This window comes from Heloderma suspectum, chromosome 1 (assembly GCF_057233095.1).
Source record: "Heloderma suspectum isolate Gila_16-S chromosome 1, 16-S_ref, whole genome shotgun sequence".
Taxonomy (NCBI): Eukaryota; Metazoa; Chordata; class Lepidosauria; order Squamata; family Helodermatidae; genus Heloderma; species Heloderma suspectum.
The window spans coordinates 122,709,836-122,735,117 of NC_139458.1; the positions used below are offsets into that span (position 1 = coordinate 122,709,836).

General features: G+C 45.4%; 2 protein-coding genes across 7 annotated transcripts in view; one reads left to right on the forward strand and one right to left on the reverse strand.

Annotated features, from left to right (window-relative positions):
• The first annotated feature begins 4,012 nt into the window (after nt 1–4,012).
• LOC146357792 (pleckstrin homology-like domain family A member 2) lies at nt 4,013–8,727 on the forward strand. 2 transcript variants are annotated; one of them, XR_014792014.1, is made up of 2 exons: nt 4,013–5,638; nt 6,707–8,727. XR_014792014.1 is itself a non-coding variant. In XM_084855670.1 (2 exons), exon 1 carries the CDS (start codon nt 4,183–4,185, stop codon nt 4,594–4,596), a length of 414 nt encoding a protein of 137 aa, XP_084711796.1. In that variant the 5' UTR covers nt 4,013–4,182; the 3' UTR covers nt 4,597–4,633; nt 6,707–8,727. The 2 variants fall into 2 exon arrangements, 1 of the variants encoding a protein (XP_084711796.1); XM_084855670.1 differs by having other exon boundaries at nt 4,013–4,633.
• Nucleotides 8,728–9,338: 611 nt separating this feature from the next.
• Nucleotides 9,339–25,282, reverse strand: part of SLC67A1 (solute carrier family 67 member 1) — a 103,548-nt gene continuing 87,604 nt past the window's right edge. For 2 of the 5 annotated variants that reach the window (XM_084855649.1, XM_084855641.1), the window contains one exon: nt 19,011–20,632. In XM_084855649.1, coding sequence (XP_084711775.1) covers nt 20,228–20,632 — 405 coding nt within the window. In that variant the 3' untranslated portion in view covers nt 19,011–20,227. Of the gene's footprint in view, nt 13,513–19,005; nt 20,633–25,282 lie in introns of those variants that run through there. The other 3 variants (XM_084855648.1, XM_084855656.1, XM_084855633.1) reach the window with 3 other exon arrangements.

The window sequence follows — 25,282 nt, forward strand, 5'->3', positions numbered from 1 at the left end:
TATAGTAGAAGAGAGAAGATAAGCAGGCCTGAGGGAGAGCAGAAAGCTGGCAGGCAAAGAGAGACCCCAGATTAGAGGACAGAGAGGTGCAGAGACCTGAAAAGGCGGGGGACAGGCCTAGACCCTATGGACTTTCATTTGCCAGAAAACTATCTGAAATTAAGGCTGTAATCCTATGCACATGTATCTGGGTGTAAGTCCCACTGAATTCAATTGTCTTTTTTTTTTTTTTAGTAAACTTGGAGAGGATTGGGCTCTAAAGTTGCTAGGAAAACTGGAAACACCTGTGAAGCAGATTTTCATTCAAAAGTACAACTTAATGCTGCATTGCCAAAAAAAGAAGCAGGGGGTGGGGGGAATGGCTGACGGATTTTTGTGTCTGAGTAATGTAAGCTGTGTACTTCAAAACCCAATTTTAGTCATGAAATGTCAATTTTTGCCCAGAATTGCATTATTGAAAATGTTTCTTTTTTAAAAACAAGAAATGATTCACTTCCTCCAGTCCATTCTGCAGGACAGGAGCAACTAAACTCAATACACATTTGAAATAATTTTCAAATGTGGCAAATTGGTCACATTTCCTATCACTATACTACACACCTTCCTGGATTAGATTAAAAGAAAAAGGCCACTGTTTATTTGCATGATAATAGGTGAAAATATATCCTCAAAATGGAATGGTGCGAGGCTTGTTTAAAAATAAACAAATGGCAACTCCCTTTAGCCAGAATTGGTTGGAACAAACCCCCTACTTTATCCCCAGTGTACAATTCCTTTCCAGCTTTTCCCTTGTTTGTAACCTTGCACTTCAGGAACTGTTGTATGTACCATTCTTTCACACCTCACCCCACCATGCTGACAGAGAGGCCGGACATGCCAGTGACCTCCATGAACACCTTCGGAGGACTCCCCTCCTCCCACCACCAAGGACCCATGATCCGAGGCTGCAACCACTGGACAAAGACTGGCCTGGTTTCACAGGCCACATACAAGGCAAGAGCAGGCCTGCCCTGCTCTCTTGGCTTTAGACACTCATTATTCTGACCCGGGTCCCTAGTAGAGCTATACAGTGACCCCCAGATTTGACTCAGACCCTAAGATTTGGAAATTCAAAGCTTCATGCCTCCCATTGATTATCATGGCTACAATATTTTTCCTCTTGATCAGAATTGGGTGATAGTTGCAGATATACTAGCCCTTTAGAAGGGGATTATACCTGCCCCGTGTCAGAAAGATAGGTGCAGGGTTGTTTGTGCCACACAACTTGACACACCTTGTTATTTTTTAAATGGGAAGTGCCAATAACTTTCTCATTTCTTGGCGGAATTGGATGTAATTTGCAGGGATAGTTGCCCCTTCTGAGAGAATTGCACCTGCCAGGTTTCAGATGAATAAGCACAGGCATTTTCATGCAAGAGCAGCCTTGCCATTTTGAGAGAACCCAAAGAGGGAACACTTATCTCCCTATGTTCCTGGTAGACCATTGTTCTGAAAATGGCAGATAGCTTAGCGGTGCCCCTCAGCAAGAACTCTGCAAAGTTTCAGAATGATAGGTGCAGCAGTTCATGTGGAAGGGGAGTCTCCAAATATTTGGGGGTGGAAAGTGATTTGCTTCCCCTTCCCTCCGTCCCGCTTGCCTCTGGCTTTTGGAGCAATTTGTATGAAAATGGCACACATCCTAGAGTTGTCCCCAGGCAAGAAACTTGCAAAGTTTCAGAAAGACAGCTGCAGGGGTGAGGGAGTTGTGATGACTGAAATCCAGTTTAAGGCTTTTTTCATAGTGAAGCCTGGTGGTGCTGGAAGAATGGCCATCTCATGGTCCCATCCTTGCCCTCCCCCAAAGCACTGGGATTGGAGCCCCTGGTAAAACATGCCCTAGGATTAGAAGGGGTACTTGTTAGTCACTCAACCACACTTCCTGCCCCGCTCTCATCAGCATTTTAAAGAAACAAAACTAAAAGATACAATTTGGAAAGGAGACAGAATGTCTGCATCTCCAAGCATGGATCAGTAATGAATTGTTAAGCGTCATTCTGGCCTGGCTTTGGCTCTGGCAGCTTCGGAGGGAAGCCCTCTTTGCCCCGGGAAGCACCAGAAATGGTCCAAAGGGGCCTGATTCTCCTTGAGCGTCATCCAAATCTGATGAACATCGCTAATCCCTAGAACCGTCACTCCCCCAGCCTGGAAAGGACTTGCATGCCATACCATATACAAGTCACTATTTTCACCCACCAAATTCTTCTTATGTATGCACCTACATTTCCCAGGAACAATATATGAGGTTTCACTGCCTGTATCTTAGCTTTTAACTTCAGCCATTCTGTAATAAAGATATTAATCTGAATGAGGCTGAAACTGATTCTTCGTTCCCACGCTTTGACACAGAGCTGCATGACCAAACCAGCCTTGAAACAGCTGGCAATTTACTAAAACCATGCTCAAGATCACTTCGGCTATCCTTATAATTTTATGACATAAGATTGTCATAACTAAGGGCGCAATCCTAACTAGATAGGCAGCCGCCTCCGACCTCAGAGGTGACAACCTATCCAAAGCAAGGCAAGGAGAGGCAAGTTTACATCATTCCCACTGTGCCTCCGTTGCCTTGCTATTTTTCGCTAGACAGCCATTTTCAGCTGTCTAGTGGGGGGGGGGGCGCGACCGGGAGAGGAAGCTGCCATACGACACATTGGATGTGCCATATGTGCAGCTCTCCTCTCCTCGCCCTGGAACGCCCCCCAGCCCTGCCCCTTTGCAGTCGCTCCGTGGTCCTCTTGCGAGCGCAGAGGACGGGGCTTCTCCGTGCTGCCTCCGAGGCAGGCCGGACAAGAGGGGCAGTCGATTTTCCGGGAGCCAACCTTGGAGTGCAGGCTCTGAGGTCGGTTCCCGAAAATTAGCATATCCTATGGCCCACTAGACAGTGTCTAGCGGTCATAGGATTGCTCTCTAATGGTAAAAAGGCTTCTTCTTGGACTGGCAATTTAAAAATCATATTAGAGATTGCTGAGTATGACACCAAAGCGATAGTTAAATAACATGGAATAAAAGAGTATGAGATTAATGCGGGTCCAGATGGAGTATAAAAACATAAGGACCTATTCTCAAACATGATACTAAAAAGGTCTCCCAAGTGAAGAAACAACTGGTTCGGGCAGAGCCGGCCCTACCACTAGGCAGAGTGAAGCAGCTGCCTCAGAAAGCTGACTTTGGGTGTCATGAAAAGTCTGCAAACTCTTAGTTCTTAGGGTGCCATCCTATGCATGTTTAGATAGAAATAAGTTCTGCAACTGTTTGGCTGGGGGATGCTGGGAGTTGTAGGGCTTATTTCTGTCCAAGCATAGGATTGTGCCCTTAATATATTATCGCTGTATTTTTACTCCAAGAAGAAGTGCTGTGGGATTTTCTGCCTCAGGGGCCAAAATAATTTGGCCAGCCTTGGCCAGCATTTTGACATGCTTAGGAGGGGCACCTCAGGCAACAACACGCCTCTGGCTGGTCCTGGGTTTGAGTTCATTCCAAGTATAATGAACACACAATGAACAAAGAAGAGCTGGTGGGCAGAACTTATTCCTGCACCCCTTGCAAGTTTAGGTAAGGAGAAGCAGTGGAAAAGGAAAGCTCTGACAAAGCTTTCACGCTTGCCGGGGGCGGGAAGAGAAGGACGGAAGGAAAGCCAAACTGCCCAGCAAAGCGGGGAAAGGGCATGCTCCGAAGAAAGCTGGCTTGGAGAAGGGAGAGCCATCCTAGCGACACCCGCTCGCGGGTGAGACCCTTCCCTGAGGGTCGCCCGATCAACCCACTTCAGTCGTCCGCGTCTTCTTGCCCTCGGCGGCCGCGGAGGGGAGCGGGGAAAGGACAGGCGGAGGCGGGCGGCGGGTTCTGGCAACGAGCGCGTGGGCGGCAGGAGGAAGCAGCGCCGTCAGCAGGCGGGGCAGCGCTCGTCTCGCCCTGGGCGGGCCTGGCGGGGGCGGCTCCGGCGCCATAAATGGTGCCCGTCCGGCGCTTCGCCCGCAGATTGCTTAGCAGCGCGAGAAGCGGCAGCCGAGCTTCGCGGGAGACGCGGGCGGCGCGCCGGGCGCGGCACTCGAGCCCGCAGACGCGAGCAGCGCGGCGGCTCCAGGAGCGGCGGCGGCGGCGGCTCCGTCGGCGGGCAGCGCGCGCGGGTCAGGCGGCAGCGCGAGGATGAAGGGCCCGGCGGCGCCGGAGGTGCTCCGCGAGGGCGAGCTGGAGAAGCGCAGCGACAGCCTCTTCCAGCTGTGGAAGAAGAAGCTGGTGGTGCTGAGCAGGGACAGCCTGAGCCTCTTCTCGCCCGAGGGCGGCGGCAAGGCCCGCGCCAAGGAGCTGCGCTTCGGCGCCATCCAGAAGGTGGACTGCGTGGAGCGCACCGGCAAGTACGTGTACTTCACCATCGTCACCACGGACCGCAAGGAGATCGACTTTCGGTGCCCGGGCGAGAGCTGCTGGAACGCCTCCATCACCATGGCGCTCATCGCCTTCCAGAACGAGCGCGCCATCCAGGACTTCAGGAGCCGCCAGGAGGCCGTCGAGCAGGCGGCCGCCGGCAGCCGCGACCGGCGCCTCGCCCGGGCCCCCTGAGCCGGCCGCCGGCCCGGCCCGGCCCCGCCAGCCAGAGGTGAGCGGGCGAGGGTCGCCGTCTTGGCTACGTTTCTGCTCTTTGTCCCGAGCCCCTTTCACCCTCCCCCCCCCCCTGATCCGGCTAAGGGCTTGGGAAGGTCTCTTCTCCAGGAGTCGGTCAATCTGAATCAAAATTGCAGCTCCTGTTCGGCGTGATGCGCGCTGCGTTTGAACTGTTGAAGCTGTATTTCGCCCTCGGGGTAGAGGAGGAGGAGGCGATGCAGTGGAATCTTCTATGCAGGCTCCGTATGGACTGCAGGGCTTTGTCCTAGATCTTTATTGACCCCTGGACCAGGCCAGAGATGGCTTTGCTCTTTCCTTGATATATATTCAAGCTATATTGACTAGCAAGTGGAAATATTTGGCAAGGAAGGACTCTTCAAGGAATAGTAACAGGCTACTTCACTGGAGCAAACTGCTGCAAGTGCCATTAGCTAAATGGGGATTTAGTTAGTAAGATAAGCTTCCTTGATTAGAAGTCAGCTTGGCTGGAAGAGGTTCGTTAATTGAAATTGAGACTTGCTTCTGAATCGACATGTTTAGGACTGGGGTGACGGAAACCGGAGTTATAACATCTGCACGTGCAGAGCCATAGAGTTTTAAAACTGCACTAGTGCAAGGCAGTTTGCAAAATAGCTTCTTTGTGTTGGCTTTCCTGAACTAATGACTGGTGCCTGTTTAAAAGGAATAATGAAGAACAGGTGGCTCAAGAAACTTCCCCAGGCTGCGCACTCCTCAAATATTTGCTCTGTCTGTCTTCATCAAGACTCCTCCAGAGTAAATGGCTAAAGCAAGGGGCCTTCGAAGAATTTCCCAGTTTAATGTTAAGTTAGGTGACACTTATGCAGAGCTCCAGCTGCTCTTAATGAACCTCCAGACAAGGAGTTGTGTGCGAGCATCCAGTGTGCTGATTCAACGCAACCACATCCCAATCAGGAACTGTGGGGATCCCTGTACTGATGTCGCGGTAGTGCAAATGGATAGGGCACGACCAGCCAATGAGGTACAGTAGCAGCAAACATATGTGCTATTTGACACTGCTCAGTCCCCCCCCCCCCCACACACACACACAGAACCAAATGGGACTTGCATCTCCCCCCAAGTAAAAAAGTTTAGGGTTTGGGTGTTAAGAGTGGTGAGCTGAATGAATATGCTTTGGAACTTCTGAATATATTTTTTAAATCTAGGATTTATTGTTTATCCCATTATGTTATTGTAGAACATTTGGACCTGAATGAATGTTCAGGTGAATGAACATGAATGAAAACTCATTGTAGAAGGTCTCTGCAATAGAGAGGGATAATCTAGTTTGTACGGTACTGTCGTTCAGATTATTATTTGTAAGTTGAACTGTTGCACTGATTTCATGGAACCTACTTCCAACTTAGTGCCTTCTATTGAATTGTGGGATAGAGGAGTTATAACTGCAGCATGCAACCCAATTCTGTGCATGTATACTTGGAAGTTGGTCCCACTGAGTTTAATGGTGCTTAGTACCAAGAAAGTATGCGTAGGGTTGCTGTACTACTTACTTCTGAATATGCATAGGATTAGGTCATATATCTTGAGTTTTTGAGATACAACTTAGTGCCTTCTATTGAATTGTGGGAACCAATTACCTGGGGAGGTGGTGGGTTCTCCCACACTGAAGGCCTTCAAGACGAGGCTGGACAGCCATTTGTCAGGGATGCTCTGACTTGGATTCCTGCACTGAGCAGGGGGCTGGACTCGATGGCCTTGTAGGCCCCTTCCAACCCTACTATTCTATGATTCTATTCCCATAGATTGTGATCCGATGCATATTTCAGAGTAGGTTGAATTGAACTTCATGGAATGTACTACTGAGTAAACCTACAAAATTTCTAAAGCCCAGTGGGCTCAGAAGTCTGATACTATCAACTGTGTTAGCAAAGCCCCCAAACAAGATCACCCTTCCCGCTGTTTCTTCACAGGATTTTTTTTTGTATTCAGACTGAGATTTTAAAAGCTTTACTATACCTTTCGCAATGTTTTTATATTAGCTTGCCTGGCCTGCATCACTAATAATTTGCTTTTCTCTTGTTTTCGGTAGTATACCTCTGGATGACAAACAAAATCTGTTTTCTTGGACTGAACCAGGACAGGATACCAATGAAGGAAAGCAAAGAAGGATGTTGAAAGTATCTGGTTTCTCCCAGGTCTGATGAGGTGGCTGAACAAAGAAGCCAAGCTTCTCTTGAGAGGCATTTACAAGCCAAAGACTATTTAAAAAAGACTTACAACAAAGTATGGCTATGTGCAGCATGCCCAGCTTTGCAAAATGTGTGTTTTTTCTATTTATGAGATAAAAAAAATATGCAGCACTTGCTGATGCAAGACCATTTTAAATTATTTGTAATATCTATATTTGTATTTATTTTGATAAATATCCTTATGTACATGTTTGTCTTAAAATTGCTTCTAGCATTTAAATGTGTCCATTCCAAATTAAATGCTTTTTTATTACTATGTTTCTGATGTGAAGCTTTTCTTTGGGTGAAATCCAGTTGTGTCCATCCATCCACCAGCACAGCAGATTCCCCCTCCCCCTTTCACCCCCCCCTCCAAATGTTCAGAAGGTTGGGGGATCCTCCATAGCAGACATGGGGGGACTGCAGTAGGAAGGAAAGGAAGGGGGAATCCTGTTGCATGAGTGGAAATGTGCTCACACAACATTAGATTTCATCCTATATTAGAAGGAGTAGAAACAATACTTCCTACTTATAACCTGACCATGGGGTACTCTAGGGGAAGCACTTAAGCTATTAGCAAAATTACTAGTCTGTGTTAGTAGTCAAACTCTGCAAATATATACTGTGGGCCTCAGCCATGCCAAAGATACAATAAATGTGCATGTGGTGTGTCCCAGTTGTCCCAAGAACAGCAGCTTTACTGGGCCAGACCATTGGTCAATTCACTATATGCTTTCTCAGATGTTAGCCTAGGATCATAACACTGAAGGGATCAAAAGGCAATCAAGGGCAAGATCTACTGCAAGAAAAGACCATTCACCATTTCTCTCCCCAGCACCCCCTGCAGCTCCACATAGGTCAACCTACCTAATCCAGACTATAGTATAACAAAGGAAAGAACTATTATGTGAGAAGTGAGAACCAGTGCATTGCATTAAAGTGACTGCAGATCAGGATTTCCTACTTCCTTAGCCCAGAAAGCCATATACTACTCCCTGCCCCAGGACACGAGCGTTCTCAGCCTGGCTTATCTCTGTGATCCATTAGCCAGTCTAGGACAGAGCAGACTGTACACCAGCAAACATTTTCAGTGGTAGACTGAAAACATCCTAAAAGCTGAACTTTTCCATGCCCATTTACTGGTGTTTGCAGCCCCAGTTGGTTGCTGCTATATATTTCAGGTTGGTTTCCTTCCAAATTTGGGCTGTTGCTGTTGCTAGGAGGAAGGGCAATTTTGAAACAAGGCATCTGAGCAACAGACCAGGGCTCTGGGGGGTTGCTCGGGAGTGCCAGTACAATGCCACAAAGTGAGGAACAAGGGCTTAATATTTTTTGAAGGGAGGGGAGTGTGGCCATTCAAATATTTGAATGATTTAAATATTTAAAGAATGATCTCTTCAGCAGTGAGGCCTTGAAAGGTCCCTAGAGTGATTACAGTCAATGGTATGGAATGTTTTGATAAAGCTTTTAGGCTTTACGAACAACTCTAACATTAACAGTTATGAAAACAAAGACTCAGTGTGCAGCTGCTGTGAAAAAAAAGGCAAATTCCATATTGGGGATCATTAAGAAAGGAATAGAAGATAAAAATGCCAATATATGAATGACTGTATGCCAGTCAATGGTGCAACCACTCTTGGAACACTGAACAATTCTGGACCCCACACTTCAAAAAGGATAGTGTATTGCTGGGCTGCTTTCAGAAGACGATACATTGTGAAATTGTCATGGTTTCTTCACTCACATTTTACAGGATGTCCACATGACACTATCCATTTGTGATCCTCCCATGTTTTTCCAGTGCTGCATCAGTTTTTTTCTTACCACAGAAACACCAACTTCTTGGAAATGGATGGAAGAATAATAAAAACAGTGTAGATACCATTACAGCTATGCTTCTGTCTTTTTTAATGGGTGTGGTTTTGATGAGGACAGTGTCTTATCAGGCAGGTGAACCTATCAAAGCTCACACACATTCAATATAACCTTTCCTGTGGACACCATTTTAATCAACCATTTCTTTGTTTTAATCAACCTTTTAATTAGTGTTAAAGCACTTTTCCATATATATATATATATATATATATATATATGGCCGCAGTGGCTTAGTGGTTAAGACGCTGAACTGCAGACCAGAAGGTCGGCAGGTCAGCAGTTCGAGACCCGAGTGCTGCATGACGGAGTGAGCTCCCGTCTTCAGTCCCAGCTCCTGCCAACCTAGCAGTTTGAAAGCAAGAAATTGCAAGTAGATAAATAGGTAACGCCTCGGTGGGAAAGGTAACAGCGTTCCGTGCACCTCGGTGTTCAGTCATGCCGGCCACATGACCACGGAAGCATCTTCGGACAGCGCTGGCTCTTCGGCTTAGAAACGGGGATGAGCACCGCACCCTAGAGTCGGACACGACTGGTTGGGGACACCTTCACCTTCATATATATATATATATATATATATATATATATATATAAATATTAAAATAGCAAAATGCCATTTGAATGAAAGTGTTATAGTGCTATAATGGTATTACACAAAATATACGTTTTTAAATGATTTTTTAAAATGTCATTTCCAGTCACCACCATTTTAGAAGGTGGTTAATAACAGTGACCTGAATTTTATTTACTTATTAATTAAATGTCTTAATTGCCCATCTGGCTGGTCACCCAGCTATGCTGGACGATGTACAACAGTACAATTTAAAACAGTAAAATTATACGTTAAAATATTGTTTAAAAATATCCTAACCCACCCCAAAATTAATGGAATTACCATTAAAAAAAAAAGACCATTAACGAACTTGTTAAAATCACAGTAACTGGAAAGAGCCCCCCCAACCCATCATATGTATTAGCATTATAGGGAGATAGCACTATAATACTCTTTCATTTAACTGGTATTTTACTATTTCAAAATAGCCAGGAAAATGTTTACAAAAGTTAAAAAAATAAAAAAATGTTTTTTCATCAATCTTTAAGAGATTGATTAAAAAAGAATATGTGATAAAAGTGGTACCGCTGCAAAGGGCATAGTGAAGGTGTGCTGTTATGATATATGTGTCTAATCACATGGATGCATGCACTTTACATACATGTAAGGCGTGCACACTTATGACTGATCTTTTGGCACTGAAATCTTTATGTGTGGAGAAAAAACTGACACTCTAAAAGCTAAGGAAGTCAGAAACAAAAACAAAAATTATTTGTTTACAAAGAACTAAAGTTAATTTAAATTATGGATAGGAGGAATGAAAATTATACATCCAAAATACACTGAGAAGGTTAAAAGATAACAAATATTTAAAATTCGATGACACAGCAAGATGCACTGAAGAGAGACAGACTTACAGAAAGACAGACAGACACAGAAGGATGGTGGCAGTATGGAACTTTAAAGAGGAATTAATTTTAACACAGTTTTAATTCCAGCACTGAGCATAAACAGCATCTAACATCTGAATGAAAATTAGCCCTCAAAGGGGAAGGCAAATGCGAGCCTGAAGTACCCAGGAGAAAAATATAAATCAGTGTGCATGTATGCCTTTCCACATGGATAACTATGATGAAAAGGGAGTGGGGAGGAGAAAAAGGGTTTCAGAGTAGAGATTTTAGATCCTGGGATATTTTAAATGGGGAAGCAGGGTTTTTTGTTTTGAAATGTGAGAATGTTTTGGAAAGGGGTGGGGGGAAATAAAGCAAATGCAGAGGGTTTGGAAGAAGGCAGATTGAGAGGTTTCAGCTTTGGGGAGAGGTGATGAAGACTGGGGTTTACAAAGACAAGGAAGATTAACCTGGCAGGATCTTAGGTAGGAACAACCTGAGAACAGAGCCAATGGGGGAGAAAGTACCAAAAACCATATAGAGGAAAGGTGCTTCCAGATGAGGCTGTTACAGCAACACCAACTTGCCTCATTCAACTTTGTGGGGGTTCCAGACATCATCATCTTTAACTTGAAATCCTCCTGCGTTTTCACGCCACTTCTTCCATCTTGTTCCTTACTGCAGAAAATCCATTAAGTAAGGAAAGACAGAATAACTACACAATGCCTTTTGATAAATAGCACTAGAGCCATCCATCTGGAAGCACCCAAAAAGCAAAGGAAGGAAGAAAAGGGAAATTGTTGGGGAGAGAATGTAATCCACAGATCAGAGTTTCTATTCTGGGTGTAGAAACTCAGGAGTTGGTGATGGGGTGAAATATTAGGAAAAACACAGAGAAAAAGGCTAATAGGCATGAGTTGGAAGCTCTACTGAGCTCCTTCAGAAACATGGGCGGGGAGGAGATGTGGGAGGAGAAGAAAGAGGAGGTTGCTTCTAAACAGTGAGTGAGGGTCTTCTCTGAATTGAAAGAATCCTAAAATCCAGAGATTTGAGCTGCAGCTTTTATCTCTTCTCTCAGAATATGGTAGTTAAAATAAAACATAACTAGGTTCTCACTTCAAATGGCTCATTGGATTTGAAAGGTTGGTTTTAAGATGTAAATGAGAGAGAGAGATGGAAAATGGCATTTCTCTTTTCTTTCCTGGAGTGAGGGAAGGGGGCGGGAGGAAATGGATCTTTGCATTTGCATCTCTGGCTGTTAGGGATATATGAAATTTTCATTTCAGTTTGCAAATCACTCGAAAATGCCCTGTTTGCAACCCTAAACACAAATGGGAGTGCATATTCTCCAAAAATGTTCAGAAATTCTGAAGCTTGTGTTCGTGTTTGAAAAATGTGCACTTTAAGAAATACACTTTAAAAAAATTGCATTTACATGCTTTAGTCAATGGGACTTTTGAAAAATGAGCACTTTTCCTGTTCAAAATGTGCACTTTTCCCATTTGAATGAACCGAAGAACAGGTTGCAAATGAGAATGGGAATGAGCTGAATCAAGCTTTGAGTGAAGTTCAAAGAGTTTTGGCAAGCTTGAGCATCCCTGGTTCTCCCATCTCTACTGGCCATATCAGCGTTTCACAGGTCCATATGACAGACTGGTGAATGTCTTGGTTATTGTCTTAAACAAAAGACCTAACTGAGGTAAGAATAGGAGAGGTAGTCAGGTAGAACTATTTTGCCATGGAAGACTTTTCCCCTTGTTTTGTATTGAGGCAAAAGTTCCCTCCCCACTCTGAATCAATATTGGGTTTTGAGAGCTTAAAAAGGTGTAAAAAGACTTCAAAGGTTAACAAAGTAAACGTGGCTTAGATTTTTTCTTTCCATCTGGTTTAAACAGGAAGGCTTAAAAAAAAAAATAACCAAAAAATTACTTGGTGGATAATTCTGTGGCTGTCTCCCTGAGGCAAGTTCTGCAATTTTCAAGTGCTAAAAGGGAGGGCTAGTAGAAATCAGAAGGCAAATGGCTCACTAAAAAAGTGCTGGCAAAAGGTCCTGCATATTCTGTTTGGGACTTGCATGGCCTGAGCTGTTATAATCAGAGCCAGCCCTACCATTGGGCAGGGTGAGGCTGTTGCCTTAGGTGGCAGATGCTGGGAAGCAGCAGCAAGGTGTTTAAGGAGAGAGCTGTAGGTCTTGCAGCCTACTCTGCACCCATTAAGTTAGCCTTCTGCCTTCAGGTTTGGTGGAGGACATTGTTTCATCATTAGTGCTGAAGATGGATTCATCTGCCAGACAGATTCTATGCATGAAATGGGAGGGGATGCCATCTTGTCCTTTGCCTCAGGCAGCTAAATGTCTTGGGCCAGTCCTGGTTATAATGGAAGCATGCTTTTCCTGTTCCTTTTCCAAGGCTGGAATGGATACTCACTTTTCCAAATGCAGGCTACCAATTCCCCAAGATAGCAGAATTTAGGGGTACTTTCTAACACCACAGCAATTAAAAATACAGAAGAGTAGTAATTAAAGGCATTGGTGTGGGCAGAATATAGTGGGTTGTTCAAACACAAAGTGAAATTATTCATGGTTTTGAGAAAGTGAGACTTTTTCTCTCATAATACTAGAACGTGGGGTCATCCCAAGAAGTTGAATGGTAGGATAGTCAGGACAGATTAAAAAAAGTCCTCTTTACACAGCTTATCATTAAACTATGGAATTTTCTATCACAAGATGTAGTGATGGCCACCAATTTGGATGGCTTTAAAAGGTGGTCAGGCAAACTCATGGAGAATAAGGCTACTAGTCATGATGGCTATATATTACCTTCAGTATTAGAGGCAGTATGCTTCTCAAAACCAGTTGCTGGGGAGCACAGGCAAGGGGTGCTATTGCACTCATGTCCTACTTGTGGGCTTCCCGTTGGTGCATCTGGTTAGCCCCCGTGGGAACAGAACTCTGGGCTGGATCTGTCTTTGGTGTGATCCAGGATGGCTTTTCACATGTTCCTATGTTCTTATCCAACAGTACCTACATTTCAGTGTGTTAAGGGAGTTGGTTTAAATTAATCTTTAAAAAAAAATCAAATAGGGCACTTAAAATAAAAACCCTAAAATATGGTTAAAACATGGCCCATCTTTGCTCTTCTCATCAATACTATTAATGGAATTAATTACTGAACTTTCCTTTCTTTCTGAGGGATCCTCTTCTTCAAGAGATATAAAAACAGAGATATATTGGCCATCAGCTGTAAATAACCAAAAGACGTGACCCCAAATCTTCTGTACAAAAGTCCTCCTATTGTTGGGCCCAGTGTCCGTGTCAGTGGAGTAACAGAAGCACTTATTCCCAGCATGGCACCTAAGTGAAAAGGTGGAGAATTAATGTTTTACATAAAAATGAATTCTAGAACCTGTTCCAATGCGAATGTATTTAACAAATCAGTGGCTTAAGCATTTCTAACATCAAAGGACTTGCACCCCAGTCCTAAAGATTGTCAAGCTGGCACAAACTGATGTGTGACATTGTTGTGGTAGAGAAACTGATACAATCCCATCCCAAGAACTTGTGGGATACAGTCCCATCCCACAGCAAATTTACTGTTATTACTGTTATTTTAATGTTTGCAAGCAACAATAAAAAAGAAAGAAAAAGAAAAAAACATAAAACAAATTACATATACCAAATTTAATACATTTCAAATATAAAGTAACAATACAATCTGATTTAACTAAGAGAGCAATCCTATGCCCCTAAGCAATTACTCGGTTAGCACATAATGACTACCCATGGGTTGTTTAAACTATGGTTAATAGGGACTGCACGGGAGTGAGTGAGCATGTTAACTGGCCTGCTTCTGCTTTGTTTCCACTTTGGTAAACAACTCAGGAGTGCCTTGTTCCTGGGTTCTGCTCCATGACATCCGAACCCAGCACTCTGGGCTGTTGAGGGAGAAACAACCCAGAGTTTTAACCCATGGCTTGTTGTCAACTGAATGTAGACATAACATGGAATTGTAGTTTGTTTTAATGTGGAAACCGAAGCTTTCATATGCTTGTGCAGGGAGGAGGAGAAGGGAGCAGGGAGCGCATGAGCACAAAGCTTGCTGCTACTCATTCCCAACCCACGAAACCATGTTTTCAGGAAACCTCTGAAGTGGGCCACACACCACCCTTCCCCAACCCAGTGCCTTCCAGATAGTCCAATGGAGTTGGACTATAACTCCTATCATCCCCAGCCACCTTGCCTTCAACCATGCTGTGTGGGGATTGTTATGGGAGTTGTAGTCCAGCATATCAGGAGGGTAACAGGTTGCTGTAGGCTTTGAGGATAATGGCCCTGCTTTGCCTGGTATGGATCCAGCACCATCCTCCTGCCAGGAGAAACATACCACTAGTGCAACGGGACTTCCATGTCTTCTCCACCCCCATGCAAGCCCCCCTGCACCCTTCAAATCTCCTTCACAAGGTCACTCCTCTCATCCCATGTACAGAAACGATCTGGATTGGTAGTTGAACTCTGGCAATGGTACAGTGTCCTCTACCACATCTGAGGGCAGCGGGCCAGTTTAGGGGGTGCAGGACAGGCTGTGTGGCACATACAGCTCTGTCCTCCAACAGAGGGGAATGGCAGGGGACCTGCCCCTGCTGCCCCCTAACATCCGTTGGCTGAGGCGGCTGCCTAGGGGCCAGGCTACATGCTGCTTTGAAGATGCAGCTAGCAGCTACATCTTTCTTTCTTTTACTCTAAAGTAAGTATTGGGGTCCTAATCTGGATCAGAACACTAGTGTGTGTGGGGGTAGGGGGCTTTAACCCTTTGCCCCCTGCTGTAGTCACAATCTGGATAAGGCCCCCAGCGCTTGCTTTAGCATAAGAAAGACAGACAGAGCTACTAACTATTCCTTCAAAGTACCTTGTAGTTTGGGTCTCACTCTGCCTAAAGGTAGGGCTGGCCCTTCGCTAATATATAGGCAGAATCTGTTGAAGGAGCTGCTGGAGAAGATGTTCTGGCCAAGTGATGAGCTTCACCTGACCTGAGCATTTTCCTCAATGATGGGCAGCACCTCGTTGAAAGGAAGAGCTCCTTGATTTATGTTCGTTATGTTATCTGGACATTCTCCTAACTGGAAAAGCTGAGTTGCTTCAGTAAATCTATGGGTGGGTCAGGTAACGTGCAGCTCCACCCATAACCAGAAATGGGTGTTGCAGCATTTTAATTGCTGAATTACACCGGGAGTCACCCACACTGCATTAATTGCTAAAAATGGGTTGAGTAAAAGCAGTCTAAACACTTTACGCTTTTTTTCTCCAGTGGCACATGCTGTCCCTCATATCCTTTCTTTGAAACCCAGCCCCTCCTGACTTTATAGTATTATTAACATCTTATTTTCACAGTTCAAAGCATATGGCTTCCCCACTGGACTATGCAAGCTGTACTCTTACGTTCAAGGCTGCTACATGCTTCAGTTCAGACCCCAAACATCCCTGGTTAAATATAGCACAGATTCCAGACATGTCTCTGCCAGTAACCCTCAAACCTGATCCACTACATGCCCCTGTTACTGCAGTGTTTGGTATACGCAGAACTCCTTGAATGGGTCACACACACACACACCCTCAATGGGCTCCTCTTCCTCTACCTACGCATTGCTATTGTCACCAGCTGCTATTGCCCCTCATCCTGTCTCTCATCATTGTTACCACTTGCTTGCTGCAAGGCAGAGAAAAGCAATGAGCAAGCAGGCAGCGGCATCTCCTGCTCCTCCTTCACAGCACCACTGTTGTCTGGGCCAGAGCAAGAGGCAGCTGAATAGGCAAGTTGCAGGGGCTCCAGTGCGTGGGACCCTCCTTGGGTGTGGACCCTCTGCTGCCGCCCAACTATGTTGTTGTTGTTGTTCAGTCGTTCAGTCGTGTCCGACTCTTCATGACCCCATGGACCATAGCACGCCAGGCCTTCCTGTCCTGCGCTCTCTCCTGGAGCGTGCTCAAGTTCATATTCATTGCATCAGTGATGCTATCTAGCCATCTCATCCTCTGCCGTCCCCTTCTCCTTTTGCCTTCAGTCTTTCCCAGCATCAGGGTCTTTTCCAGGGAGTTTTCTCTTCGCATTAGGTGGCCAAAATATTGGAGCTTCAGCTTCATTATCTGTCCTTCCAATGAGAACTCAGGGTTGATTTCCTTTAGGATGGACTGATTTGACCTCCTTGCAGTCCAGGGGACTCGTAAGAGTCTTCTCCAGCACCACAGTTCGAAAGCATCAATTCTTTGGTGCTCAGCCTTCCTTATAGTCCAGCTCTCACAGCCATACATTACTACTGGGAAAACCATAGCTTTGATTAGACGGACCTTTGTCGGCAAGGTGATGTCTCTGCTTCTTACTATGCTGTCTAGGTTTGCCATAGCTTTCCTCCCAAGGAGCAAGCGTCTTTTAATTTCATGGCTACAGTCACCATCTGCAGTGATCTTGGAGCCCAAGAAAGTAAAATCTGTCACTGCTTCCATTTCTTCCCCTTCCATATGCCAGGAAGTGATAGGGCCAGATGCCATGATCTTAGTTTTTTTAATGTTGAGTTTCAAACCAGCTTTTGCACTCTCCTCTTTCACCCTCAACAAGAGGCTCTTTAGATCCTCTTCGCTTTCTGCCATTAGGGTGGTATCGTCTGCATATCGGAGGTTGTTGATAATTCTCCCAGCAATCTTAATTCCGACCTGTGATTCATCCAACCCGGCATTTCTCATGATGTACTCTGCATATAAGTTAAATAAGCAGGGTGACAATATGCAGCCTTGTCGTACTCCTTTCCCAATTTTGAACCAATCGGTTGTTCCATCTCTGGTTCTTACTGTTGCTTCTTGACCCTCGTACAGGTTTCTCAGGAGACAGGTAAGGTGGTCTGGTACTCCCATCACTTTCAGAATTTGCCACAGTTTGTTGTGATCCACACAATCAAAGGATTTAGCGTAGTCAATGAAGCAGAAATAGACGTTTTTCTGGAATTCTCTTGCTTTCTCCATGATGCAGCGAATGTTGGTGATTTGATCTCTAGTTCCTCTGCCTCTTCGAAACCCAGCTTGTACTTCCGGTAGTTCTCGGTTCGCATACTGCTGAAGCCTAGCTTGTAGGATTTTGAGCATCACCTTGCTGGCATGTGAAATGAGCGCAATGGTGCGGTAGTTTGAACACTCTTTGGCGTTGCCCTTCTTTGGAATTGGAATGTAAACTGACCTTTTCCAGTCTTGTGGCCACTGTTGAGTGTTCCAGATTTGTTGGCATATTGAATGCAGCACTTTAACAGCATCATCTTTTAGGATTTTAAATAGCTCAGCTGGAATACTGTCATCTCCGCTAGCTTTGTTGTTACTAATGCTTCCTAAGGCCCACTTGACTTCACTCTCAGTTCAGTGACCGCACTGTCATGGCTATCAGGGACATTCAGATCTTTCCTGTATAGTTCTTCTGTGTATTCTTGCCACCTCTTCTTAATCTCATCTGCTTCTGTTAGGTCCCTGCCTTCTTTGTCCTTTATCATGCCCGTCTTTGCACAAAACGTTCCCTTGAGATCTCCAATTTTCTTGAAGAGATCTCTAGTCTTTCCCATTCTGTTGTTTTCCTCGATTTCTTCGCATTGTTCATTTAAGAAGGCCTTCTGGTCTCTCCTTGCTATTCTCTGGAACTCTGCATTCAGTTGGGTATATCTTCCCCTTTCTCCCTCGCTTTTCGCTGCCCTTCTTTCGTGAGCTACTTGTAAAGCCTCATCAGACAGCCACTTGGCTTTCTTGCATTTCTTTTTCTTTGGGATGGATTTCGTTGCTGCCTCCTGAACAATGTTACGGACCTCCATCCATAGTTCCTCAGGCACTCTGTCTATCAGGTCTAATCCCTGAAATCTATTCCTCACCTCCACTGTATATTCATAAGGGATATGATTTAGGTCATACCTGAATGGTTTAGTGGTTTTCCCGACGTTCTTCAATTTCAGCCGAAATTTTGCAAGAAGCAGCTCATGATCTGAGCCACAGTCAGCTCCAGGTCTTGTTTTTACTGACTGTATGGAGCTTCTCCATCTTTGGCTGCAAAGGACATAATCAATCTGATTTCGATATTGACCATCTGGTGATGTCCATGTGTAGAGTCGCCTCTTGTGCTGTTGGAAAAGAGTGTTTGCTATGATCAGCATGTTCTCTTGGCAAAACTCTATTAGCTTTTGTCCTGCTTCGTTTTGTACACCAAGGCCATGCCTGCCTGTTATCCCGGTGATTTCTTGACTTCCTACTTTAGCATTCCAATCCCCTATGATGAAGAGGACATCTTTTTTTGGTGTTAGTTCTAGAAGGTGTTGTAGGTCTTCATAGAACCGATCAACCTCAGCTTCTTCGGCATCAGTGGTTGGGGCATAGACTTGAATTACTGTGATGTTGAATGGTTTGCCTTGGATTCGTACTGAGATCATTCTATCATTTTTAAGATTGTACCCCAGTACTGCTTTTCCCACCCTTTTGTTGACTATGAGTGCTACTCCATTTCTTCTAAGGGATTCTTGCCCACAATAGTAGATATGATGGTCACCTGAATTAAATTCGCCCATGCCTGTCCATTTTAGTTCGCTGATTCCCAAGATGTCGATGTTCAATCTTGCCATCTCATGTTTGACCACCTCCAGCTTACCTTGATTCATTGATCTGACATTCCAGGTTCCTAAACAATATTGTTCTTTACAGCATCGGATTTTCTTTTCACCACCAGACACATCCACAGCTGAGTGTCCTTTCGGGTTTGGCCCAGCCGCTTCACTCTTTCTGGCGCTACTTGGAAATACCCTCTGCTCTTCCCCAGTAGCATATTGGACACCTTCCGACCTGAGGGGCTCATCTTCCGGCGTCATATGTTTTAGCCTTGTGATACGTTCCATGGGGTTTTCTTGGCAAGAATACTGGAGTGGGTTGCCATTTCCTTCTCCAGTGGACCACATTTTGTCAGAACTCTCTGCCATGACCTGTCCGTCTTGGGTGGCCCTGCACGGCATAGCTTATGGCTTCACTGAGTTACGCAAGCCCCTTCGCCACAACAAGGCAGTGATCCACGAAGGGGGCCGCCCAACTATGCTAACCCTTGATTCCCTGCATGCACGCATGCACGTGCATGCATGTGTGCACCCACACACAGCCTTTCATTCCACTGGACTCTCGGTCCCATCTTTGCTCCTGAGCCATATTCCCAATATTTTGCTGCTCTCAAGCAGACATTGACAATCCTTCTGAATTGTGACCTCGTGATCTATGCAAATCAAGCCTGGGACGAGGGCACTGAAGTAGCTTTCATATGTGACTGCAGCTGACCTCTGGGCCCAGGAAACGAGCAGAGCAGGCTCCATTTTCATTACAAGAGCCCTTTCAAGAAGAATCCTGGACCAGTTCCAGCGGCTGCTTTCAACCTCTCCCCCTCCGTGTCTTCATTTTGAAATCATTTGCATCCTCTAAGAACTGAGAGAGTTGGAGATGCCCAGACCATATTGGCCTACCAGCTCCAAACTTCATTTTAGCCGTGGTTTTAAAAATATGATCCAGGCTCAGGAGCTGGTGGCGGCAGAGGGCGGCAGCAGGCAGTGGCAGCAGTGGCAGCAGCGGAAGCAGAGGAGGAGGCAGCAGAGGTGGAAGCAGCAGCCCAAGTAAGGAGCTGGGGGATTGTGCGGGGGCGTCAGGAGGGGCCCAAAGTGGGATTCAAATCCTGTGCCAGGTTCAGGGACAAGTCAGGTCGGGGGGGCCCCGAATCAGCACGAGCCGAATCAGGCCCACCTCCAAAGCCACAAAGCAGCTTCCGAGTTGGATCAGGGGGTTCCCACACAGCCCTAGTGTGCAGCTACTTGGTAGCTCCATGATGTAAAGGTGCCAATTCACACAAAGAGCACTTAAGGAGGTCTCAAGATACAGATGAGGCCATGTATCATCTAGGTCAAAGCCATTCACAAGAATATTAGTCTCAGGAAATGCTGCAAGGTTCTACGTCTTCCTTTTGCAACTGGCTTGTTCAGTAATATGGGTCACTGCCTTGCTTGCCGTCATCCATGTCATACCAGCCCTAACTAGCATTCACTGGCTTGGCAGACCCGCAACTCCAGTATAGGTTCGCCTTTGTTCCAAGGCAAATTCTGTGAGATGTGCAGAGACTTTGGAACTTGGCATGCTTCCTGCAGAACTCTAAGACTTGGTTGGTGACAAAAGAGTTCCCTGGCAAAGCATGGCTACACGTTTGCCAACACACTGCTTTTCCAAGCAGTGAACCAGAACCAAGTGGTGCATCTGAAAGGTTTAGTAAGAAAAAGGGAAGAGGGGAAAAAAGTCCAGCACAGGAGCAAGTCTTACCAGTGTCAGAAGCCGGGACAGACTTGGTCAGGATGATGTCCGTGATGACACTGACAGTACTGAAGGAGAACACCATGGGGGGCACAATGATGCAGTAATGGACCACATTGGTCATCAAGACCTGGGAGGTGGGGGGAAAGCAGCAAAGACATTTAGAATGCCAGCATTGGAAGATCACAGTGTGTGCGTGGTGGATCAGTATTCAGGAAAACTTTCTTGCTAACTTCCACAAAGCCAAACACAGCAAGATAGATCCTCAGCTTTCACAAATGTGATGGAGGCCAATTTTGCCAATCCAGAGGAGCTGCTGTGCTCCACTCTAATTGCATAAATCACTTAGGCTGAAGAGAAGCCACAGGTTATTGGGAGAGCTCCAAAGAGATTGCCCTGGAGATGGAGCCTTATTAAAGACAAAGACATCCACCACGTTCCATAGCTCTGGAACAAATGGCCACTGCTTTTATTAGGTAGTTTGGCAGATACATTATTAGGTAGCTTATTATTAGATTTTATTACAAGGGACCTGCATGTTCCAATTAGAGCCAGAGACATATCTGAATTACTAGGGGCTTTTTGATTTTCAGAAGGAGAGCAGCCACTGCATCTTGGTCCCATTGGTGCAATCTGAACTTTTTGTTTTTGCACTTGACATGAAGTAACTTAATTCATCTGCAAAGAGCCTCTTCAGCCAGTGAAGTGGCTTGCTAGGCAAAACCTCTAGCAGCCGCTGCATGCTCACTGAGAGAAGACCTTCTGTCCACATCTTTAAGTACAGGAGGGTGGTGGTGGAGGCAGGCGGGTGCCACAGCTGGCACTGTGCAAGCGCACAGTTGCTGACTGGATAGTCACTCTCGTGGATGTAGGCTGCTGATGTCAGCAGGGGTGTGACTATCCAGTCAGCAACTGTGCACTTGTATGGTGCTGACTGCAGCACCCCCTGCCTCCACTGCCCCTTCCTGGGGCTTCCAACTATAGGTAGAAATTTCTCTCTCCTCTTAATTCCTACCTAGTGGCTGCTGGAGCCTTCAGCTAATTGAATCACTAGCTGCTGCTACCGATCTTAAGATTGTCGTGTGTTGCAGATGAACCTCAGAAGCTCACTCAATATTTTATGGCTTTCCAATGGTCATATTCATGTTATTAAGTGAGACTATTTAGATTCCCCCTGCCCTCCAGCAAACAAATATGGCAGGCTGCCTGCATTTTTAATGCCTTAATTTATTAAGATCTCTCTAGTACAAATGCATTGTGAACTGCAGTCAAAAGAAATTGCTTAGATCAATGACAGGAGGCTGCATCTGATTTGCCCAGGCCCTGACCCTCTCCCCAGACTGGGAAAAGTCTCTTCCTCCTTTCTCCTAGGATGAATGACCCAAGGCAAATTGGCACCAGGGCTCTGCCTGCCAGAGAGAGCCCTGGATGGATGGATACAGCCTGTGGGCTTTACATCTCTTTCACCATCACTGGTTTAGACCATTCACCTTTACAGCTGGAAACATGAATATGCACCAATGTATATGGCTTAAGAGAAAAGCCCTGCACCATTAATACGGCATTACTTCAAGAAAGAAACCGGTGTACGTAAGAATCTCCTCTTGCGAGAATTCCACATTTCCCTTTATCAGAGTTGAATCATTGCCTCAGAGCAAAACTTTGCAATGTGCCATTTCACTCTCTCTCTCTCTCTCTCTCTCTCTCTCTCTCACACACACACACACACACACACACACACACAGCTTCCTGAGGCTTTGGTTTTTTTAAAAAAAATGTGGTGGGAAAGAGATATGCAAATGCTGTGGGAAAGAGCCATGCAAGTGAACAGCACAGAAAGCTGTGATGCCCCATTCAAGGGTTCATTACTTACCTAAGACAGCCTGCAGAATATTTATCAGTGATATATGAGCTCAGATAATTAAAACCAAACTTTGCTTATTGCATTCAAGCAGCAGGACATTATGTAGAGCAGAATACTGTAATTTGGGGAACCTGTTTGGCTTGCTCAGTTGTTGATGAATTGATTGAGCTTTAGTAAGCCAGCATGTCTCCCAACTATAAATGCAAATCAGTATGCATAATTAGCAAGAGTAATCATTTTCTTATAGCACAAATGCTCAAAGCACACATGCTTATCACTGGAAAAAAACAGCACTGAAGACACGCTTAGGCACAGGTCCTAAATCTGGGAATGGATTCGTATTAATTCCCCAAGATCATGGAGATCATTGCTTGGTGGTAGAGACAGCTGGAGGCTGGTGGCTTCAGTTTTGGTGGGGCTGTGCATCCCTTCTGGGTTTCAGTCAGAACCAGCGGGAACTCTGAAGGAGCTATCCAAGCCACTGAAACTTGGATAGCTCCTTCTAGCTGGTTCTGACTGAAACGCAGAAGGGATCCACATCCCCACCGAAATCAGAGCCACCAACCTCAACTTGCTAGAGATCGTACTTTGCATACAGAGCTTTCATCCCTGGAATTCCAGTTAAAAGGACTAGGTCGCAGGTAGTAGGAAAGGCCATTGCCTGAGGCCCTGGTGAGTCACTGCTACTCAGAGTATATAATTCTTTGTCCTTGTATCAGGCAGTTCCCGATCTTCCTTGCTGCCCAGTCAACTCTCTTTCCCAGGGGCGCACGTATGTGTGCATGCATACACACAACCTTTAAAATAGTTTGGGGAACAAACAAGTCCTGAGCAGAGCAATACTGTGGTTCCTGGGAAAGCCTGGTGGACCCCCCCGCCCAGGCTGTAGACACTGTTATGACAGAGGAAGGGGGAATCTGAGATTGGATCACTCCCCCACCCCTCACAGCTGCTGCGGAAAGCACTGTGGCTGTTGTGCTTCCGAGGTCCCAACATCGGAAGACTCGGCCATGGAAGCTCACTGGGTGACTTTGGGCCAGTCACAGGCTCTCAGCCCAACCTACCTCACAGGGTTGTTGTTATGAGGATAAAATAGAAGAGGAGGGGGATTATGTACACCACCTTGGGTTCCTTAAGGAGGAAAAAAGGCAGGATATAAATGTAATAAATACATAAGACAAGGATCCACAGGACCCTAAAGCTTCTCCATTGCTCATCTTGCTCAGAACAAGGTCGTAAAAAAAAAAAAGAGGAATGGGAGACATTTTCGCCATCATCCTGCTCCTGCCCTTCCTGGCTCCTGCTGGCAGGGCATACGATAGACAGAAGCCTCCCTGATGATTGTGCTCTGAATCGATATGTCCTTTAAAGGTGTATATGTGGTAGGAGTTTTGACTGTTGTCTACAGAGGCTCCTTTGCTAAGACTGAAAATTTACTCATGGTATTACACTGTTCATTTTATAATATCCAGCAAGGGAGGGAAAGCGCCCCCAAATGTGGCTGTCATGACCTGCAAATGTTGATGTTTAGTGAAGGTTACTGAACATGAATGGAAGTTCAGAGAAATATGGAATCAATGGGCATGAAATATAACATGGAGGATACCAATAAAAGGTGTGGAACCCATGGCTGGTAGTGAATGATGGCTCTGAAGGCTGTTTACAGCTCTCTCGCTCCCCTCCGCCCCCCGTCCATGATCTGCAGCTCTATCATTCCTTAAGAATGCTTTGGAAATAAATATATTAAAACATTCTTCTGTAACAGAAATATTGCTGCTTCCTGCATTCCTTATTGTGTTTGCTGTCATGACACCTTGAGATCTTGAGATGGGGTGGGGGGAACTTCATCAGGCCCAAAGCTGTCTCAAACAGGATTTTTTGTGTACTCAGGTATGCCGTCTGAGGTTAAGATATGTGCCTGGTGTATCATGTTTGAATGGTGCATGGATGTGGGTTTTTCTTTAGCATCTTGATAAGGCAGAGTTAAGATCAGGAAAAAAATGATACCCCCACCCTACCCACATATATTCAAAAGAGCCAAACAACACACACAGTTAAATACGATACATGATGCCTGTATTTTGTTTCCAGGTGTGTCATACCATCTAATGTATTGCCACCTCCCCAAACAGATTCAGGAGATGCCTTCATTCATTATATATAGGTACCATGTCAAAACTTTCTAATTTAACAAAGCTTTTAAATATATTGTTCTGCTGTTGTTACTGGTTTTTATTTGCTGTTTTATTGATCATTGCTGCTGCTTGTTTTTGCAGCGGATTAATGTTTTTAGCATTGTCAGTTTTGAACAGGACGTGATTTCTTTCTTTTTTTATGGTTATACATTGATTTGGATACATTTGTAGAAAAACAGCACTTTTAAAAAAAATTTCCAGAATACCCCACCCTTTCCTTCAAATCTTGGTTGAAGTGGTCCCCAAGCCTATAGACAGTAGCTATGCTCAGGATCCAGACAACTGTTCTAGAATCAGGTTCAAGGCTGTTTGTAGGCTGAGAGAGTAGGACTTGACACTATGGACACTGGAGCGGGGAACATGAGAAATTGCCTTAGACCAGGTCTAGTGCAGTCTGGCGGCCCCGATTTCAATTGGGGTATGGATCCATTCTGAGTTTCAGTCAGAACCAGCCAGAACTCTAAAGGAGCTATCCAAAGTGCTGAACCCCAACCCCCCAAATAGGTTCAGTGCTTTGGATAGCTCCTTTAGAGCTCTGGCTGGTTCTGACTGAAACCCAGAAGGGATTCATAGCCCCACCAAAATCAGAGCCACCAGCCTCCACTGACAAGTTGTCCCTCTAGCCCAGAGCACTGTCTACTCTGACTGGCAATGCTCTCCAGGGGCTCAGGCAGAAGGAATTTCCCATCACCTACTGCCTGATCATTTTTTTAACTGGAGA

Excerpts from the sequence above, each read along its gene's own strand:
- LOC146357792 (XM_084855670.1), top strand. The coding sequence starts at position 4,183 with ATGAAGGGCCCGGCGGCGCCGGAGGTGCTCCGCGAGGGCGAGCTGGAG.